General features: G+C 42.4%; 1 protein-coding gene across 1 annotated transcript; it reads left to right on the plus strand.

Moving 5' to 3' along the window:
* The first annotated feature begins 1,861 nt into the window (after positions 1-1,861).
* LOC122400246 (rho GTPase-activating protein 100F) lies at positions 1,862-16,811 on the plus strand. The gene is made up of 20 exons (XM_043401600.1): positions 1,862-2,146; positions 4,717-4,830; positions 5,366-5,548; positions 6,303-6,461; positions 6,794-7,023; positions 7,230-7,488; positions 8,380-8,391; positions 9,072-9,324; positions 9,445-9,708; positions 9,898-10,056; positions 10,143-10,306; positions 10,466-10,814; positions 10,891-11,109; positions 11,341-11,729; positions 11,926-12,058; positions 12,165-12,284; positions 12,387-12,547; positions 12,644-12,836; positions 13,217-13,458; positions 16,533-16,811. Exons 1-20 carry the CDS (start codon positions 1,862-1,864, stop codon positions 16,809-16,811), a joined length of 4,167 nt encoding a protein of 1,388 aa, XP_043257535.1.
* The last annotated feature ends 2,433 nt before the right edge of the window (positions 16,812-19,244 follow it).

Below are 19,244 nucleotides of genomic sequence, written 5' to 3' on the forward strand. Positions count from 1 at the left end.
TCGTTTATCAACCTATCAACGAAGAATCGCTCATTTTCGTGCTACGAACGCCAGAAATAAAATTCACCGTTGCCTCGGCGGCGGTGTTTTTCGAATTCTAAATACGAGTTTTGTCGGCGCTGCCGTTCTCCCCGAATTACTCAAATTATTTTCGCGAGGTATCAATTTGAATGGAGGTGACTTTTTCTGGCGGTAGTAGCGAGTGGCATTAGAGCGTGGCGTTTTCATTGAGTCCCGAACGAAATCGTCGGCACATGCGTGACGACCTTTCGCGACACGGGTGGATTTTACGTGTCCAGACCGAAGAGCACGCTTCTCGCGGGCTACCCTCGTGGATTCTCGTTTCCCTTTGTTTAGCGTTTTAATACAATTAATACCGGCCGTCAGGTGCTGGATTATTTTATCGTTGCGACGTGCTAACGTTGCCCCCGCGATTCTTCATTTAATTGATTTGCAGTTTTGCATCGATCATTAATGTTCGCGATTGTGAACACGTCTAACCATTATTAGTTATTTCTACTTGATTCGAGCGTGGAGTCGTTGACGATGCGTTCTCCAAAACTTATTTACCAATTTCACTTGTGTTTGGATAGTAGACATTCGAATAATCGAGGTTCCAATAATCAACGTACTACATAAAAATAAAAGTTTTCAGGTCGAAAGATAAGGTTCCACCCTAGTGTGCGTGCGATCGTGTCGACGACCCACTCGAGATCCAGGATGAAAACCATGGGAAATAAAAGGAACTGTTGGGCAAGGTGCATCGGGACGGGAAGGATGTCAAGAGAGGACGGATTGGATGCAATTAGTGGCGAACGGCCGCGTCGCGAAATAAAAGGGGGATAAATGAATATCCTCGAGCGGGTAAAATAGGTCGAAGTAAAAATAATGGTGGGATCGATGACGAGGATTCGGACTGGCGCGAAAGGGAGACAAATATGAGTTCCAGGTGGAGAAAGATTCGCCGTAAATCGTGAGAAATGAAGAGACATGATTCGGCGAAGAGGATGGGAGTGGGAGGGGAAGGAAGAAGCGTGAAAAGAGCCAGGAATCGTGTAAAGGAGTATTGATGGTTAAAGATGACGCGGGATAATCAATCGAGGGTAGAAAATCAAAGAGGTTTGAACGAGAGACGCGATCAGATTGATCAGTTTCACGAACCGTGGCTTTCATTGCAAACGAGATAGAGCTCGGTCTTTTGCATCTCGTTTAGCCGGTCGAAACGCTACAAGATACAAACAGTCCTGCCGTATCGTCGCGGAGCGTAGCCGCCAACAGGACACCGAGACTCCGAAGAAGAGACCCAGAGAGTGGTAAAGAGAAAGGGAGAGGGCAAACAGCAGAAAACCAGCACCAGATAGAAGCAACCCAGGAGTAGAAAGGGAGACGGACAGAGACGAGAGGTTATGTTGAAGGAGGTAGTACGGGGCAGCGTAACCGAGTATCAACGCGAAAGACAGAGCAAGAGAAGTTGAGGGCTGGGGGTTGTGCGGGAAGTGACGTCACGTCGGGTCGATACTCACCCACACTCCCTTTCCCGGCATCGTAAGCGATAGTACGCAAGCGCGGCTCGTACGCTCCTGAGCGCTCTCCTTCCCGCCATACTAGCCAGCATGGGGTAGGCGAGGATGTGCGACAGGGGTGGCTCGGGCTGCTTCTTCTCCCGTAAGGTAATCCGTGTACTTCGTCGCGTGGCCGGGCCGTCTTCAAGTCGCGTGGTGTCCACGGACGGAAAACCGGGCTGGTAAAAAGGCCATAGGGCAAGAGGAGGCTGCCTCTGGGGCCGAGGAGAGGGCGGAAGGGTGGACCGGTGGCCCAATTCGCCGTTCTGCGTTCCCTCGAATCCTCGAGCCGTGGACGCATGGATACGCAGGCTGGCACGAAACGCGCGACGACAGGGGGTCGAACGGAGGGTGAGACCAACGGACGGAAAGAGGAACAGACCTGGACGCAGGAACCGGGCAGAGAGAGGGGTGCCGAGGGCTGCACGAAGGGCGAAGAGCTAGCCGCCGCCGGGCTTGCCGAGGACGCCTCGAACAAAAGGGGTTGCAAATCGGCCGCGCAAGTGTGGATGTCCTTGTTGTCCCTCTGCGATCGGATGTGCGGCTCCGCCGCGTGGCTCGTCCTCTTCACATGCCTCCACGGGGTGCGTTTACACGTCGCGTGCCTCTCTTCGGAACCGTCCTGCACCGGCTTACCGTGGAACGTGCGTGCACCGGTTCTAGACCGTACAAGTTCCTCCAACGAATACATAGTGATCCACTTAAGTCAGTTTCGAGTGGTTGGTTAAGCGAAATACCCTCGATCGGTACCGCTAATAGCTTCTTCCCTCAGGAATAGCAGTCTGTCTGCCACGAAATCGCGTTCACTACTCGCTGTCCGTAAGATCTGCTCACCTTGCTACGTCCATGTCCTTAGGGCCATGACACACGAACGATTGCGTTGGCGTTTTACTGCCGGCTAGGGAATCCTACGGTCAGGACCGAGCGTAGAATACCAGGCGACGATATGCATAAACAAATCATAGAATTTATAGCTGAACCGTTTTTTAGAGAAAGTGATGCAGAAATGCAAGTGCCAGGAATTTTATTTTTCAGGAGGAATAGATAACGTTGCTGGCTTTGGATTATTAATGCTAGATTTCATGAAAATCAAATGTTATATATTTTTAACTTACTCGTTGCTCTAGATTCATTTTCATTAATACGAACGGATCAAGTACGTACAGCGTTAATCAGTAACGTGTACATATTTAAATTGTAGTACGATTGAAAAGAAAAGTTATTTGTTGAAGTGTTCGACGGCGGGTTTTCATTGTTATTAGGACATTTGGAAGGCTGGATTTATAATACCGACGCTTGGAACGAACCATTGTTTAGGAGTATCTGCCAGGAATATTCATGCGTCAGTCGACGTCTGAAAAAAAAAATTAAAGCCCTAGAAAGTTGCTCCATTGTCACTGTTTCCGCATTTTTATAGAACACGTGTGCTGCTGGTGCATTACTGAAAAATTCTTCGAGATCGGATACATAAAAAATTCTTACGCAAATGCAAATGTTAAAAGATAGAACACAATTGATAGATACTAAATGAATTTATTGGATCGATTAAATTGTTGTTTGTTCATGGTGAAACGTTTCATTCTATAATTATTATTTTAATTGTTATTCTACGAGTAACGAATACTAAGTAGTTTATTTTGTTATCCGTAATTTGAACGCTATTTTACTTTTACCGGTAAACAGGGGTTTGTTGTTTTTACATTTGCACAGACGTTATGTATTGCTTGTTCTATTAATGTCTGTAGCGTATTCCCGTTGAAGTGGGTCTTGTAGGAAATGAAAATAATGGTTAGTCTCCAAACGTGGGTTTGCCAACACTTGTTCGCTTCTTTCGATGAGTTTCCGTATCTGTCTGTACTCTGAACCGTCGAAAGGGAGTTATTGGTTCCTCGAGTTCCAAGACGTGCTGAATCGAGGCTGTTCGAGGTCTGCCATCAAATTCAAGTGTCGTGAAAGAAAAACAGCGTAGCGAACGTATCGAGACGTTCCTAAAATGTTATACATATTCAAACGCGTTCGTGAATCCGAAATGAAATACCTGATCTTAAAAATAGTTTCATTAATTATTCCAATAACAGCTTCCGCGTTCGAATTCCTATTCCTGGAATAATGCACTTCTCAATAACAAGAGTTATTAAAGTTAATTCAATTTAGGAATGATATTCGAAGTCTCCTAAACGCACATACTGAACGAAAATACTTGCTGGTAGAATAGACAGAAATAAACAGCTAGTTGTGGAACTTCAATATTGCTTCGTTTAAAGAGACTGAGTAATACAAATATAAATATAAATCTAAAATCAGACTTTTCCTTTTATGCAATATTTATTCGTACTTTGAGGAGTATAATTAAAAATGAAGATTAATAAGAGAAAATTTGAAGACAAGAAAATATTTTTCATTCTTACGTACGATGCAAATGAGTTCAAATGGATTAAATGGAATTAATTCTCAAAGAAGACTATATTTTGGCGGAATTTAACTGCTCGATCCGCTTAAATTGAACGTAGAGTCTTAAATTGGCGATGCTAACTAATTTCAAATTCGCGAAGCGTAACCAGGAGGAAATTGCACTTCGTATGATTGCAAGAGTGCATATTATGGCCTCTGTTTGCGCGGCTGATTATTATCTGTCTTCGCGATGCCTCGCATCGATGATTGACTAAATAAATCTGCTCTATTTTCGGGGGATCCTTTTTAAACGCGTATATCCCCCGATTGTCCGCAATTTCACGGAGCTGAACCGACTGAAAGCGCTTGCAATTTTTACGAGCCTTTAATCAGGCTACCGATTGAATCTCGCGTGCAACGCCGCAAAGAGATTTGTTCCCGTTTAACCTGATTTGCGGCAGACTTTAAAACCGCTACTTTGAAATCAAAACCAGCATAGACGTCCGAAATTAGAATTTATCATTTAATCTGATCTATAAAGATCCGAACCACCTTGTCCGGTCTGGAACAAGTATTTTTACGATTTTTTTTACAAGAAACACGTGTCCTCGATTGACGTTACCTTTCTACCACTCGTGAAGCGTTTCATGAATTTATAGGGTACTCTAATACTTGAATTTCATTAAGTCAAAGTACCGATAATATAATTAATGTAGCATTTACTTTGTGTATTATTATAATTAATTTGTTAATTTCGTTGCAGGAGGGCCGGGGGGAAGTGACAGACATAAGCGCAAGTCCTGGGAGGCAAGCACCTGCCAACCAGTTGCGCCCCAAGGAACCACCCCCCATGGTCATTCAAGGAGATTTCAGAAAGGTACCCCAGTGACATTTTCTTCCGAAGATTTGCCACAATTCGTTTCAGCCCGATAAATACATAGACGTTAAATAGAGTCACATGAAATACAGCTTTTGCACATATGTTTACATATGAAAGAAATTTATTAATTGTCTCAACTATTATTCAGTTTCCCGTTTCAGGATACTGTAAGTAACGGGATATCGTGATTCGTGAAAATCGATTAAACCTCTTCGAGGAGTCAATTGCTGAATGTAATTACTGAAAAAGTGAAAGTGCACCGGGAAAGAAGAATTAAGTTAGAAAGAAAGCATCGGACCGTTTCATCCACGTTCGTGAAACTGTTCCAGCAATAGACTGGGTAGGATGTAAGCACGATTAGCTGTCAGTTGAACTGAATCGTGAAAACAAATTGTATTATAAGGGAAGACGGTAGAGTTCGCGTCTCGAAGTGTTGTTTCTCGGTCTGGTGTCTGGAACAATTTCACGCGATTCACAATTAAAGCACACGTTCGCATTATACTGGTTGAAGCGGAAGGACCTGTCGTTGCAGGTGAGTGGGATCAGCACGGAGATCTTCAAGCAGATCGAGACCGTCGAGAACGATCATGACGCCTCGACAGCAGCGGCCCTCGAAGCTGTCGAACGAAGGGGTGAGATGGTCGTTCGAGTCATCGAGCCACGACAAATGGGCAGGCAAGCGTCCGATGCTGCGAAGAAGTTCATCCTTATGCAGGTGTGATAATTGTTCACCTTTCTTTCAAGCTAAATCTAAAATGTATTGGATTCCCAGCTCTAAACCCTTTGGAACTTCTGCAGTTTACTTTAATATGAGCAATTTTGAAAATTGGAAGTGTGCTTGGTTCCCAAAAAATTTGCAAGTGTTTATAATTTCAATTTTGTTGATTTATTTCCTTAATTCAGTTTGTGTTATGAAGTCTGAACCAAATTATAGTGTATGTTATAAAGGGTTAAGACTAGGAATCTAATCCCTAATGAATCCCTAGTGAATCAGATATTCGTTGTCAAAGACTCCCAATCTTTTCACCCAACAAGGATTAATTTTTCAAACCCTTACGATCCCTTCCGAACCGTGAAGTGTACAGAAGTTCGCACGATCCCCTGCAATTTCTAAATTACACTTTTCTGCAACAATATGCTAAGTGCGAACTTATCAGGGTTTCATCTTTCAGAAAAAAGCCCCTATTCCAACACTGTCGATCTCTATTTCGCGTGATTCTCGCTAAGCACACGTTATTGGGTGCCTGGAAACATGCGGCAACGGTACCAAAGTAGTAATTCCGAGCCCATTTTCGTGACCTTTTGTAGCCTCGAATTATGCCCGGGCGTTATTTCCCCTGACAAGCTGGAATAATTGCGCCACGGACAATGAAACAATTCCGCGCTCCGCGAATTCTTATTTTTCGCTTAACACCGTGGAATATTAGCGAGCGAATCCGACGTGATATCGTCCAGCTTCGTTGTTCCAGGATCCGAGGCACCCCATCCACTTTGTCGAGATAATCAAAAGGCCAGGACAGACGCTCGGGCTCTACATACGCGAGGGTAATGGCGTCGACAGGAACGACGGTGTCTTTATCTCGAGGATAGCCCTGGAGACCGCCGTCTACAACAGCGGCTGCTTAAAGGTGAGGCTCCGCCATCCTTTTTCCTTTCTTTATATTTTTCTGCGCCGGGCGTAATTGCCACTGCGCTAGAAGCGAGACTAATTTCGGCTCAGAATTTATTAGACCTCCGCCCTGGGAGAGCCGTACCATCGGATTCACTTATAAGCAACTTCCGAGTTTTCTATCTGGGATACATTCTCGTAACTTGTATCCAGGTTACATGACCCAATTTCTGAGGGAAATAATTAGTTTTTTTTTTAATCAAATAATTCATGGAAAGGAATGTTTCACACGACTGGAAAAACTGTATCTTCAAAACGATCCGATCAAAACAGTTCCACTTTGTTATTTAGGTGGGTGACGAGATCCTCGCGGTGAATTTAGTCGATGTGACGCACATGAGTCTGGACGACGTGGTGATCATCATGTCGATACCCAGGAGGCTCGTTTTGGTGACGAGACACGGCCAGCATCAGCCGATCTCTCATAGTCGTCAAACGGAGCACAAGGCGCCGCCAGTCGTCGTGATCAAGAGGGAGTTGAACGAGGACGAGAGCGATCATGCAACGAGTAATCACGTCAGGTACTCGAACGATGTCTTTGCAATAGGAGAAAGTTATAATAGGGAACGGTTTAATTAGATTCGAGTTAAACTTTAATCGGCCTCGGTACCCTACTCAGAGCGATCTGTTTTAACTTTAACTCGAATTCAGTTAAGATGGAATTTTAATTAATTTAGTTTGGTCCGAGACAGACGCGGAAACAATTGAATAGTTATTTCAATTACAGAGACAGTAATCGTAAGCGTGGCGATGGTCGTGAAATGCTGCCATCCAGGTCGAAATTGGGCTTGACGGGTCTAGGATCTAGTCAGGATCTAGGATCCAGCAACGGTGATTTGTATTACAATTCTAGACCGGAAGGGCACTGGTCTTATCAGCCACCGCCGCCTCCAGTTATCACGCACCAACCGAAACCATCCGCGACGCAACACTTTCAACCGTACGAGCGCGGATATCCAAAAACGTTGGAGAGTTTGGCTGAAAAAGTAAGTCCTGAGTGGTATTTTACTTATTACCCAATATTCCGATGCAGGTCGAGATTTCGTTTCAAGAACACGTTGCAAACACTATTAAGAAGAGAGGGATGAAAGAAAACCATCGGTTATGGATTTGTCGGGAACATATCAAAATTTTAAATCTAATAGAACTTCCAAAATTCATGAAGTTCGAGAAGAATCAAAACCATAATATAGTCTGTCACGTTGGTGTACATTTCCGCTCAAAAATATTAGGACACTTTGAATGTTGTCAATCTTTGGACTATCACCCTTACATTTCGAAAAACACGAATTTCTGTAAGAAAGACTTGATGTAAGATTTTTTTCGCTATTAGAATGTAGGAAATATTATGCAGAAGAAAGATATTTAGTCGTAACGAAGTTCAACCGGAAACGGAAGCGTTAATATCCATATTGTAAGTCTCCACCTGCAGTTGGAAGTAGGTTACACATAGATGTTCTAGACGATGTGGATCGAGCACCCTTTCACATACCTGTCTGCACCAAGTTGACACTTGTTTGCCCTTTTCTGTCCTCGATTGCAATCGCGATTAATAAGAAAGTGGTGAATTCGTGTGCAACGTATCGAGACACTCTGTATAGAGATCAGTATGATGCGTACTGTCGTAATGTCCAAGTCGTTTGGATAAAGCAAATTATCCTGAATACATAAGTTTTTCATAATCAAAGACACAAGAATAGAAACCGGTTCTATTTTCAAAATACTTGCAAGTAAACGATAAAAATTTATCGAAGAACCGTCGAAGGAATTGTCCAAACGACTTGGAGGGTGACCGTTCGTAGCTCGCTCGTGTTTCGACCACGTGTTTCACATGACTAATCGGTTCTATGAATGAATGCTACGTTGATATTAACCAGGATTTCACAAAGGTAAAGAAACCACTAACTCTTTCTTGATATCTAGACTTGTGTATGAGCGCAATTTCCTGCACCGTGCCCGACCTGGACAGTCGACAAGTACTTGTACGTTTTCGTGGAGGTTCACCTTAAGACTCAAGGCAATTGCTCGTCGTTTGAATTGCAAATTCGATCATTGCGTCGAAGGAAAATCGATAACGATAGTTAGATTCCGGAAAGCGATAAATATTTGTCATTGTCCACGTGAAATTGATCACGCGTATGTCTGTCACTGTTTGTGATGTGAACCTACTTTTTGTTGCCTCGTAAGCTTTGCTATGCGCTCGTTCTTTCGATTTCTTTCTTTCTGAGTATTGTCTCACCTCGTGACGATCCGTGATCGTCATAGTCCGCACGATAGATGGATCCACGAGCAAAACGGAACACGCCGAAAGGTGATCGAAACGAACGCGTACGTACAACAGGATCCTTCGATCGTGTTGGCGCAGTAATTTACAGTTGATGTTTCCTTCGATCACAGTTGATTCGAATTTTCGCGAATTACCCGCACGGATGATTTTTAATGTCTGCTACCGATTTTGTCGATCGTTTCGTAAGCAGCGACGATTGACCGATCGACTGTGAGACGAAGGAACGCATACACGCGATTTAAAGGGAACATAGCGAGATTGACGACGATTTCATGAATTCAGGTACACTCTTTCTACACGGGGCCAGTAATGCCCTCGAATGGTGGTCGTCGAATGTCCACGGGCGCGGGAATGCAACCGATCGGTAGCAGATTGTCTGGACAGACTCAGTCGTCGCATTACGGATACGGTCAGCATTCTAGCAGTGGTAGAATCATGCCTAGAAGTGGCTCGGATCAACATTTGCCCCGCGTCGATTATACGAGCATCACCACGCCGGCTCGACACACTCTTCTCAGATCCAGCTTGAAATCAGGTCCGCGCAATTTTCCATTGACAGATTTTCAAGTCTTCGTTCGAATAAAGATATTTAATCTCACTTTGTTAAAAAATAAAGCATTGGAAGTTTTGTAACAATTTTTATGGAACAAAATAGGCACGCCAGTATTGAGATACAACACGAGGTACGCCTCCCAGGGCGACACTACATCGTCCACTCAGAGGCAAGGTCAGTTTGGAACCTTGACGCGGAGGCATCGGCCGTCATTAGATTATGCATCAGATACCGAAGCAACGTGTTCCAGTTCACCTAAGTCGGCGTATTATTACTACAGGCACAACATGAACAATCCGCCGCAAAGCAGTGCTGTCTCGCACTTGGCGACGCTCTCGAGGTCGCAAATTGGTCAGAGTTCCTCCGGTTAGTTGTTACCGCCGTATATGTGACAGTCTTTAGAAGGGACAAATGTTTCTTTGTTTCATAATTCCAATTATTATCCATTCAGAAATTTTGATAGAACATTAACAAGGGATATAATAATGATGAACAAGTTATGCGATACGCCCCGCTTATTTGCAAAATGAGAAAGATTGTCCTTGTTGTTGGTAGGTTTAAGATCGAATTCGTTGCCGCGAAGTAGCAGAACGTTGCCTCAGCAGCCTGGTCTTAGATCTGGACTTAGCACAGTAGCATCCGGACTGATCGATCAAGAAGACAGTGATGGAGCACTATCAGCACCTGAATTACCTTCCATCAGGCGTGACAGAGGTATTAAATTAATGTATCCGATAGTGATAGCCACCTATTTCGAATAGTTAAACTGAAATATATGTGGATACGTAATTGTGCAACAGGAAGAATACCATCATCACCTAGTGTGTTCACATCGGACGAGTATCGAGCATGGTTGAGTCGAACGCCAAGCACCAGTGCATTGTATGAACAAATCAGAGCGACGACAAGTAGACCACCGCGTTATACCTACAGCGCGGAGAACATTCATGCAGCTGCCAATCAAGTAAGTAGTACCTATCCTATAATGTTAGCATTATTAGAATAATATGTATTGTCAATAAAAGATCGTATCGAGAATAAGTGTATTTACTGTTTACATTCTGTTTGAAAGTACCAGTGCCTATGAGTTGTGAACAGTTAAGACCTTCCTTATTTTCTGCAGGGCGATTACGGTAGCTACGGTACGTATAGACCGCTTTCAAGTACGCTGGATCGGCTCTCAACAAGATCAGCCTCGGCACAAACAGTAAATCTAGTCAATTTGAGAGCATCAACGGCCATCAGTTCAACCTGCCATCGCGGAACGACGAATCCAAGACCGGCCTCGGTTGCGTCGAGCGCGCGCACATCCCTGACGAGTCAGAAACCGTCTTTGAGCAACTCGACTGCTCAAAGAGCCACGTCGGTCAGAAGAATCAGAAACCTGCTGGACCTGGAGTCAACTAGAAGCATACCCACACCTACGCCTACCAGAACTCAGGATCAAAGACTGCTAGATATTAATCCTGCAGGTGAAAAGAGGATAAAGTTTCCTAGTCTTCCATTGCCAAATTGATCACCGTGTAACGATATCTCTGCGTTCTTTAGAGTTCCTCAAGTATAAAATAGAGAAGCCGCCGACTGTAGGGACTCCGAATTCGACTAGTTCTCTCTTGAGTTCGCTCGGAGAATCCAACAGTGGCGACCTGTCAGGTGGGGTCAGCGGACTGCTCTTCGTCCACCTTCTGGCAGGACGTGGCCTTCGGTCGACGACATCCTCGTCGGCAGCTACCACGCCCTCTACGCCATCGGGTCAGCCTAATTTAGGTAAGTTCAAGATTCTATACATTCTTTGACAGGTTTGACAGGATACATTAAATAAATCACACAGCACCACAGCGATACTCCAACAATTTTCTTGTCCTTTAGAAAGTATAATAAAAAGAATACGCTATTTTACGTGTTCATCATTTCGATTAGAAACTCGAAAGTAAAAATTCTATGATAGATATTAGAAATCGGTGTTAAAAATTTGCTTCTCCCGGGATATGAAAATAGCTAGTTGTGGCTTGAGGGACCTGTACTGCGTGCTGGAGTGCGACAGGGTGCACAAAGCGAGGACAGTGGTGCGAACCGGTGACCTGATGTTCGACTGGGACGAGACCTTCGAGCTGGACCTCGTTGGCAACCGGCAGTTAGATCTGCTCGTCTATTCCTGGGACCCACAGTACAGGCATAAACTCTGTTACAAGGGGTCTGTGCATCTAGCTACTCTTCTCAAAGAATCACCGGTTCACCAATTGGCTGTCAAGGTCGAACCACGTGGCACAATCTATTTAAGACTGCGGTATACCGATGCTCAGCAAACCTTTCGAAGAAGGGGACTTCCGGTAATATCTTTGGCTACCAGAGCTGCACCTCTCTTCGGAGTCGATCTTGACACTGTGGTGAGTCAATCAATTACATGCGTGGAAATTTTAAATAAAAAATTAATGTGTAGGTTAAACCTGTTTTGGTAACAGATAGATATTCCGATAAAAGAAGTCTTTATTTTTCTAACAACAAAATATACTTTCAATAAGCCACAATTACTGGTGATTATAAGTATTCAAACTTCTGATACCAACGTTGTGTGGTGTTCAGGTAAGTCGAGAAAGTAAGACTGGCGGAGTTCCTGGGGGCGTTTCTACTGCCCTAGCAATGGGCGTACCAAACGTTCCCATAATCGTCTGGCGCTGCGTAGAAGAAGTTGAAAGAAGGGGTCTTGATATCATCGGTGAGCTTACTTACAATTTCAACACTTAAACAATTTTAATTGCCAACATTGAAGCGTGGATATACTGGTATCATTGCGATACTTATGAAGTATTCGTGAATCACAGGTTTGTATAGACTTTGTGGATCAGCGTCGAAGAAGAGGATACTTAGGGAAGCTTTCGAGAGAAACGCGCGTTCGGTGAACCTGTCGCCTGACAATGTACCGGATATTAACGTCATTACAGGTAAATTAAATTGTAATAGTAAATAATAGATATAGTAAAACTATATCAAAATTATTTACCCATACCAACGTTAAAAATTTGGATCGAACAATTATTTTGCAGGCGTATTAAAGGATTACTTACGAGAACTTCCAGAACCACTTTTCACAAAGTGCCTCTACCAAATGATGGTCGACGCACTGACTGTCTGTATACCGGATGATCCGCAGGGCAACGCTAAACTCATGTTCAGTATACTCAACTGTTTACCGAAAGTGAACAGGGTATGTATCGAGTTAGAATCCTAATCATCGCATTAACCAGTTTATTCGCTTCTTTCTTCTCTATAAATTACCGATTTTATTTATGTTTTATGACAGTGTACGATAATTTACTTGCTGGATCATCTGGCAATGGTGGTGTCACAGTGCAACAAAATGTCACCGGCAAGCCTAGCAGTCTGCTTTGGACCAGTTTTGATGTTATACTCGGAGGAGAACAGACCTCCCCTTGACTTCCAACAGCCAATCGCAGTTCTTAAATACCTCCTCGAGATATGGCCAGTTAAGTCAGGTAATGTCGTCTTTTCTAACAATGCTTTCTCGCAAGAAGGAAATAGACTTTATTTTCTATTTTATCGACTTTGTGACTTACGTAGTGTCATAATGCTTTTGTACATTCATTCCTTCAGCTGCATAATTATTAATGTTAAATTATACTGGTCAACAGCAAGTATCCTTCATCCAAGTAGCCAATTCTAATTCGTATAATATCAATTATAAAAATGAAAATTAAAATGAAATAATAGCTCTAATTTTCCAGATACATAACGAATGAAAGTTTGTTGACCAGTGTTGTTAACGAGCTACAATCATTCTCCAAAGCTTAGCCTGCTTAAGCAACTAAACCTAGAGAATAAGAACCGAATAATCAGTCACTCATTTCACAGACAGTTCGGAAGATTTCTTCAGTCGCTTCAGCGCTTCCTCGAGTTACGCCAGCAGTCGAGCACAACAGTCAGCAGCAACTGCAGCAGCAGCCGCAGCAACAAATGCAGCAGCAGCTGCAGGGAACATTGGGACGCACAGGGCTGCCCTGGCAGCAGCAACACTCACTTCATCAACAGTCTCCAACTACGGTACCCGCAGCCCTCGCACCCTCCACTCGTCCTCCGCCACCGGTCAAACCTCGACAGGTCAGTGTTCTTTTAGAATTCTTGCCTTATCTCGACGACATTCATTTCAATCTCTCGCCTTTCTTCACCCCGTTCCTTTGTCGACGTTCACAGGTGGTTTGAACGAGTTTACAAGCGGTTTGTAAACATTAACGAAGAGATTGGTTGATCCACGCAACTAAAATTAGTTGGATAATTCGATCAACATCGGTTGTTTGTAGCGTTCAACACTATAAGTTTTTCATTTTTTTTTTTTTTTAATCAACAATTATCCTAGACCTAACAACTTGATCTGGTCACCACCAAGTGTCAAAGCCAAAGGTACTGAAGTATTTTATCTTTCTGCGTCAAATAGAACGATATGATTGATTCGGTTTGAACGCATACAGAGGATGGGAAAAAGAGAAGCAAGAGATATACGAGAGCTTACAATTTCTTTGGTCTTGAGTTCTTTCTTCCTCTTGAAGTTTTTCGCTTGTATTTGTATATACGACGCGTGACGTATTTAAAACGTATCGCCAAATTACGCTTGTCGATTACGTTGGAAAGAATGAAAGAAGTGCCCAGAAAGTGAAACGAAACGCTTCAAGAATTTCGGCAACAGTCTCGTCTCGCTCTCCGCTTTTTTTGTCCGTGTCCCATATGCATTATCTGAAGCGTGTTGTGAACAGCATGGTAGGCAAAGTAAATGACTCTATTCTCTCCCTTTGTTTCGCTTCACAGAACAACCCTGACGCGCTTTCATAATTTCGAATCATTCGTCGATCAAAACGAGACATTCGTTCATTCATTTACTCATTCATTCATCCGTTCGTCCGTTGAGATCGTGTCGGTTTCAGGTCACCGTGATTCTCGAGGACACTTGAGTTTTACCGTTGATCGTTGCAAATTCTTCGTTGTGGAGCTTTCCTTCGCCTGTAAACGTTTCTGCACTTTCGTTTATTTGAATTTTCGTGCCCAAAATCGATTTTATTTCCCTAAAAACTAAGCGAAGAAATATTTTCGATCGTAACTGACAAGGATCCGCAGAGTGTCATCAACCCCACTCCCCTCTTGGAGTTTGAGATACCGTCGCCAAGTAAAGTATTCTTAAAAGTTTCATTAAACTCGTGAACGGACACTATGCGGATATTTCTTATGGACGAAGAAACGTTTCTTCTTTAACGCGAGATTTTGTCAAGCAAGCAACGAAGTCTGTTCTGCGCGATGAACAATTTGCGAGACGACCCATCGCGACGTTGTCCGTGTAAATATTACCACACTGAAACGCCTCCGTGCATGTCTCGATGTCAGTTCTGTAAATTATTTTGGGCATACCGATCTGTGGGTCGTTTATAATTTCCGTTCGTTTGCGCCGCCAGTCTCGACGTCTTTCCATTATAGTGACGATTTACGTTGTCTTCTTTATCTTTTTTCGTTTGGGCACGTATTCTTCAGAGCAAGCGCAAATTGCCGGCTCTACCAAACCGCTGACAGCACAGAGACGCCGCTTCTTGCACAGGTATTATCGTTATTATCGTTTTCATTCGCGTTAACGTCAGCCTTTAGTTATCGTTATCACATGCATGGCCCGTGTCAGACATCAGAAAACCGATGTACACATACTCGTCTGTCACTGTACACCACGTTTATGCACAGTGTCTGTGTGGATTTCAGTAATAATAATTCTTTGATAAAAGGGTAGAGGGTATTTGACAAGTAATACAATATTTATGCAATTCTAAATTTTTTGTTTTTCGAAGACTCTGTACCATGTATGTGTAAACACGTAAACATTTGTAGCTGATTGCAAAAATAGTGGTGAATATTTATTCGTGTAAAAGCAAAGCACATCGAAGCTATCCAATATTAACATTGACAAACAGAACTAGAGGCTCTTCAAAGACAAAAGTAAATAATAAAGATAATCGAAGCTTGTGCTTGAAAGAAAGACGAATAAATATGTAATCAGAGAACAGATGGTCTGTATTATTTAAGGTGAAATCATTAAATCACTTTTTAGAGGTAAAGTACAATCAAAACTTTGATGTTACCTCTCTCTCTCAATTAATCGACATAAACATGTTCATTTACAGAGTCTCGTATTCATGTAACATAATTTTCACCTTTCACAACATATGTATATCCTCAGATTAGAAAATAGAAGGAACGGAAGATGTAGGAATAGTATCGTATTAATTAAGCAATCACTCGACTTTTGAGACGACTCTAATTACCGAGACTCTATGGGATCGTTAGTGTATCCTAGCATGCTATAATTGCACCATGAGTGTCGCATCTTGAATTCGGTTCGACGTTGATGGTTTCGATGTTTCTGCGTAGAATTTTCAACGCAGTAATATGGAGGAAAGAAGATACAAGACTCTTCAATATGTATAATATCCAAGTCGAACTGGAATCAGGTGCACAGTATCCTTAACACTTGAATGATATCCTTAAAACTTTTCAAGTATAGTACATACACTCGATAGATAAAACGCAGTACACAAAGCGAGGCACCTCAGTTAAGAAATAGATGATAGAATAGAGGACATAGTTTGAACTGTACAGTGGTATGTAAAAATCAATTCGTCAACTTTGAGCATAGAAAGATTTTATTCGAACCATCCGAGATCCCTTTTAATGGATCCATCTTTCTCGATGAACAGCAATATTGTTAATTGGAAATTCTTTATAGACGGCGTCAGAAATATCAAACAGGTAATACGATGCAAGGAGTGTATCATAATTGCCATGTCTCGGACTTCTGTGTGTACCTACATCTACTTTGCTCGCACGTTTCTTAAAAATGAAGGCCTCAACTTGTTCTATTTTCCTTAGGAATCATCCGGTAGTATCTTCGCATCAAAAACACAGAACCTATCCTGCACGCAACCACAAAACATTATAATCTTTTCATGTTCCACATTCTCTTCTATCGTTTAACCCTTTGTGCAGCAGATCTTCGATTAATTCTAAATACGTAGACCAAGTTCGATCATCATTTTGGGTAGAGTGCAAAGGGTTAATGTTCTTTTAAAAAAATCCCCGTGTACTCGAGGAAGCGACAATTAATGAAAAATTACGCTGGCGATGCGGCGTCCTTGTCTGCACAGGTGATAGTCTCGTCTCCCGGTTCACCTAGCAGTGAGGAGTCGGAAGCTTCGCCAGAGCCAATTAACAAGAGCCTCCTGGGCGGCTTGGGACTCGAGAAAGGCAACGAAGGGGCCACAGCTGACTCGACCGGCCCTGGAACAGAACAAATCACACCAACAAGCAGCGTCGACACCGAAGAGGGAAATACAACGCATCCGGAAGAAGGCGAGATGGGCGTCGAAGGCGATGCCGAGGCCAGCGACGATGATCGACACCAGCACATACCCAAGACGCATTAGAGTCTCGTTTAACACCCGGATCGATTTGGGAACGTGCGTCATGAATAGATTGAATGTCTCCGTTTGATTGATAATTTGAAAAATCTCTAGTTTTTTCAAAGAGGACAATCCGATTCGAAGATTGTTGATAGAAATTGTAAAGTAGCAGTGTTGGGCATTAGGCAATTAATTTTGTTTCAGCGAATTGAGATACGGCGGTCATGATTTATTCTACAAATTGGTAAGATTAATCATCGATTACAAACTAAAAACATTCATTTCTAACTGACCCGTAGCTCTTTGCTTTCGGTTTGCTTTGATCCATTTTATCTATAAATGATTTTTTTACCTAAAGATAAGTATAACAAACAGCTTTCACATCATGATAAATTATTGTTCTTAAAAGTGAATTCAAATATCGTTTAAAGGAAGTTTTGCCCAACTCTGATAATATTTACTCGTAAACATTGTAAAAGAAAACTCTTAAGAGTAATGAAGAATTTTTAAACCTGTTGGAACAGTTTTGCGAATATGTTGGAAAGTTTTTTGTTGTTTGTAGGAGTATCTGTTTTGAAGTGGTCAGCGAAGGGAAAATGAAAGTAAGTTCTTAGAACATTGCTTGTCAATCGAAATATGACCATATCTTTGTTCTTTAAAAAAATTTTAAATGAATTAGAGTGATTCGTGGAATTAGAGTTTACTGAAATTTTAAGAAAAATTTAAGCGGTGAGCAAGCGTGCTAAGAGTTTCTTTTCATCTTAATCCGCGATTCTTGTGGCGTGATGATGAAAGTTGGGAAAAAAAGTAATGATATTCTTTCTTTGATTTCTCAAAGATTAAACGCGTTGACTGCTTCGGTTTCGAAATCTGATGTAGCAACATTTTGATCGTGAAACGATATTTTATTTCATAGGAGAATGTGTGAATTGAATCTTTGATATAAGCTGCTCTCGGGGTAGCAAAATGCGTGCACCAAAGACTTCGATCTAGTCAGTGTTATGTTTAACGTTTTCTAGTCAATAATTTCTCCTTTGAAAGCATTATTACATTGTTACTACGTTAGAGAAAAGTTTCCTTCGTGCGATGTTGTGTTTTTAGATATTTATACGTGTTTCTGTGGCAGTCAGCGCGTCGAGTTCCACACATATTCTTCTTAAATAACGCGTTCAAATTGTGGGCATATAATCGTACGATTCAAGGCTGAATCTTGTCGCCAGACGCACAATACAAGCGATCATTGTTTCCCAAACGAAACGACGCGCATAATGGGACCACCGCGATTATTCGTCACAAAATCTTCGCAAAGAAAATTAATAATCTGCCAACCGACTAGAACCTTTTCGCGAGTTTTTCATACGAATTCTTTTTGTATTTTACACCAAAAAGGTACTTATTGAGTAACACCTAACGAGAAACCTAAAAAAAAAAAAACATATTGAAGTTACAGCAGTGTCTAAACGAGAGTTTGCACTATTTAGCTGCGAACGACGCTATAATTTTATAATCACCAAAGACTGTAATGATGTACATCAACAAACAGGTTCCTAGTTTGCAACTTTTTGCACAAAATTCGACTATTAGGCTTAACTAGATCCTTCCTCGATAAAGAAAGAATCGATCACCGTTGCAAAAGATACTCTTCCGCAGCTGAAGAGTCGCGTATGGCGAGCATTCGAATTTTTCTTCGCGCACAAACGCCACGAACGGAAATTTCGAGGTCCTGAACTTCTTTTCTATCCTACGTTCGTGATCCATCAAACTTCTTTCACAAGCCCGATGTCGATCAATCGAAGAAGGAGCCATCAAACGTAAGCCTCAAACCTAAGAAACAAAAGGTAGCATCATCGGATGACACACTCGAAGCATGCAACGAGCGTTTCAGAACGTCCCCCGTGTCTCAAATTGCACAAATCTACGAAACGACTGAAAACAAGGAACCTTAAACTGCTGTAATGCGAGGGGACGAAAGGAAACCCCCGAGCTCCGCGATTCATCTCGCACACCCTCGGATCAAAGAAGCTTCCACTGCTTCATCAGTCGATCTTTCAACAGAGTTCAAGCTATTCCCGGCCGTCCGAGGCTCTGAGGTCTCGAGTAAAGAGTTCCGGAAGCAGAAATTCTAGCTGCAGAAGAAGAAAAGCGACAAGAGCTGATCACCGACGCGAAAGGAGGACAAGAAAGAGGCAAACGTGGGGAAGAGTATAAGCGTGACACACAAGAGATACACACAAGAAACAAACGAACAAATTACACAGACACAACGTTAGGTTTATATACAATATACTATAAATATATATATATATAAATATACATATTATATATACACACATAGGCCAGTCACGATATACATGTGCTTTTGATAAAAAACTATTACTTGTAGTGGTTAGCTAGCCCTCGTATACAGAACACGAAGGTACTGTTGATGTACACGACGCTCTGCGTCCACGTATACGT

This window comes from Colletes gigas, unplaced genomic scaffold (assembly GCF_013123115.1).
Source record: "Colletes gigas isolate AHSC1104 unplaced genomic scaffold, ASM1312311v1 Colletes_gigas_Sc00016, whole genome shotgun sequence".
NCBI classification, from domain to species: domain Eukaryota; kingdom Metazoa; phylum Arthropoda; class Insecta; order Hymenoptera; family Colletidae; genus Colletes; species Colletes gigas.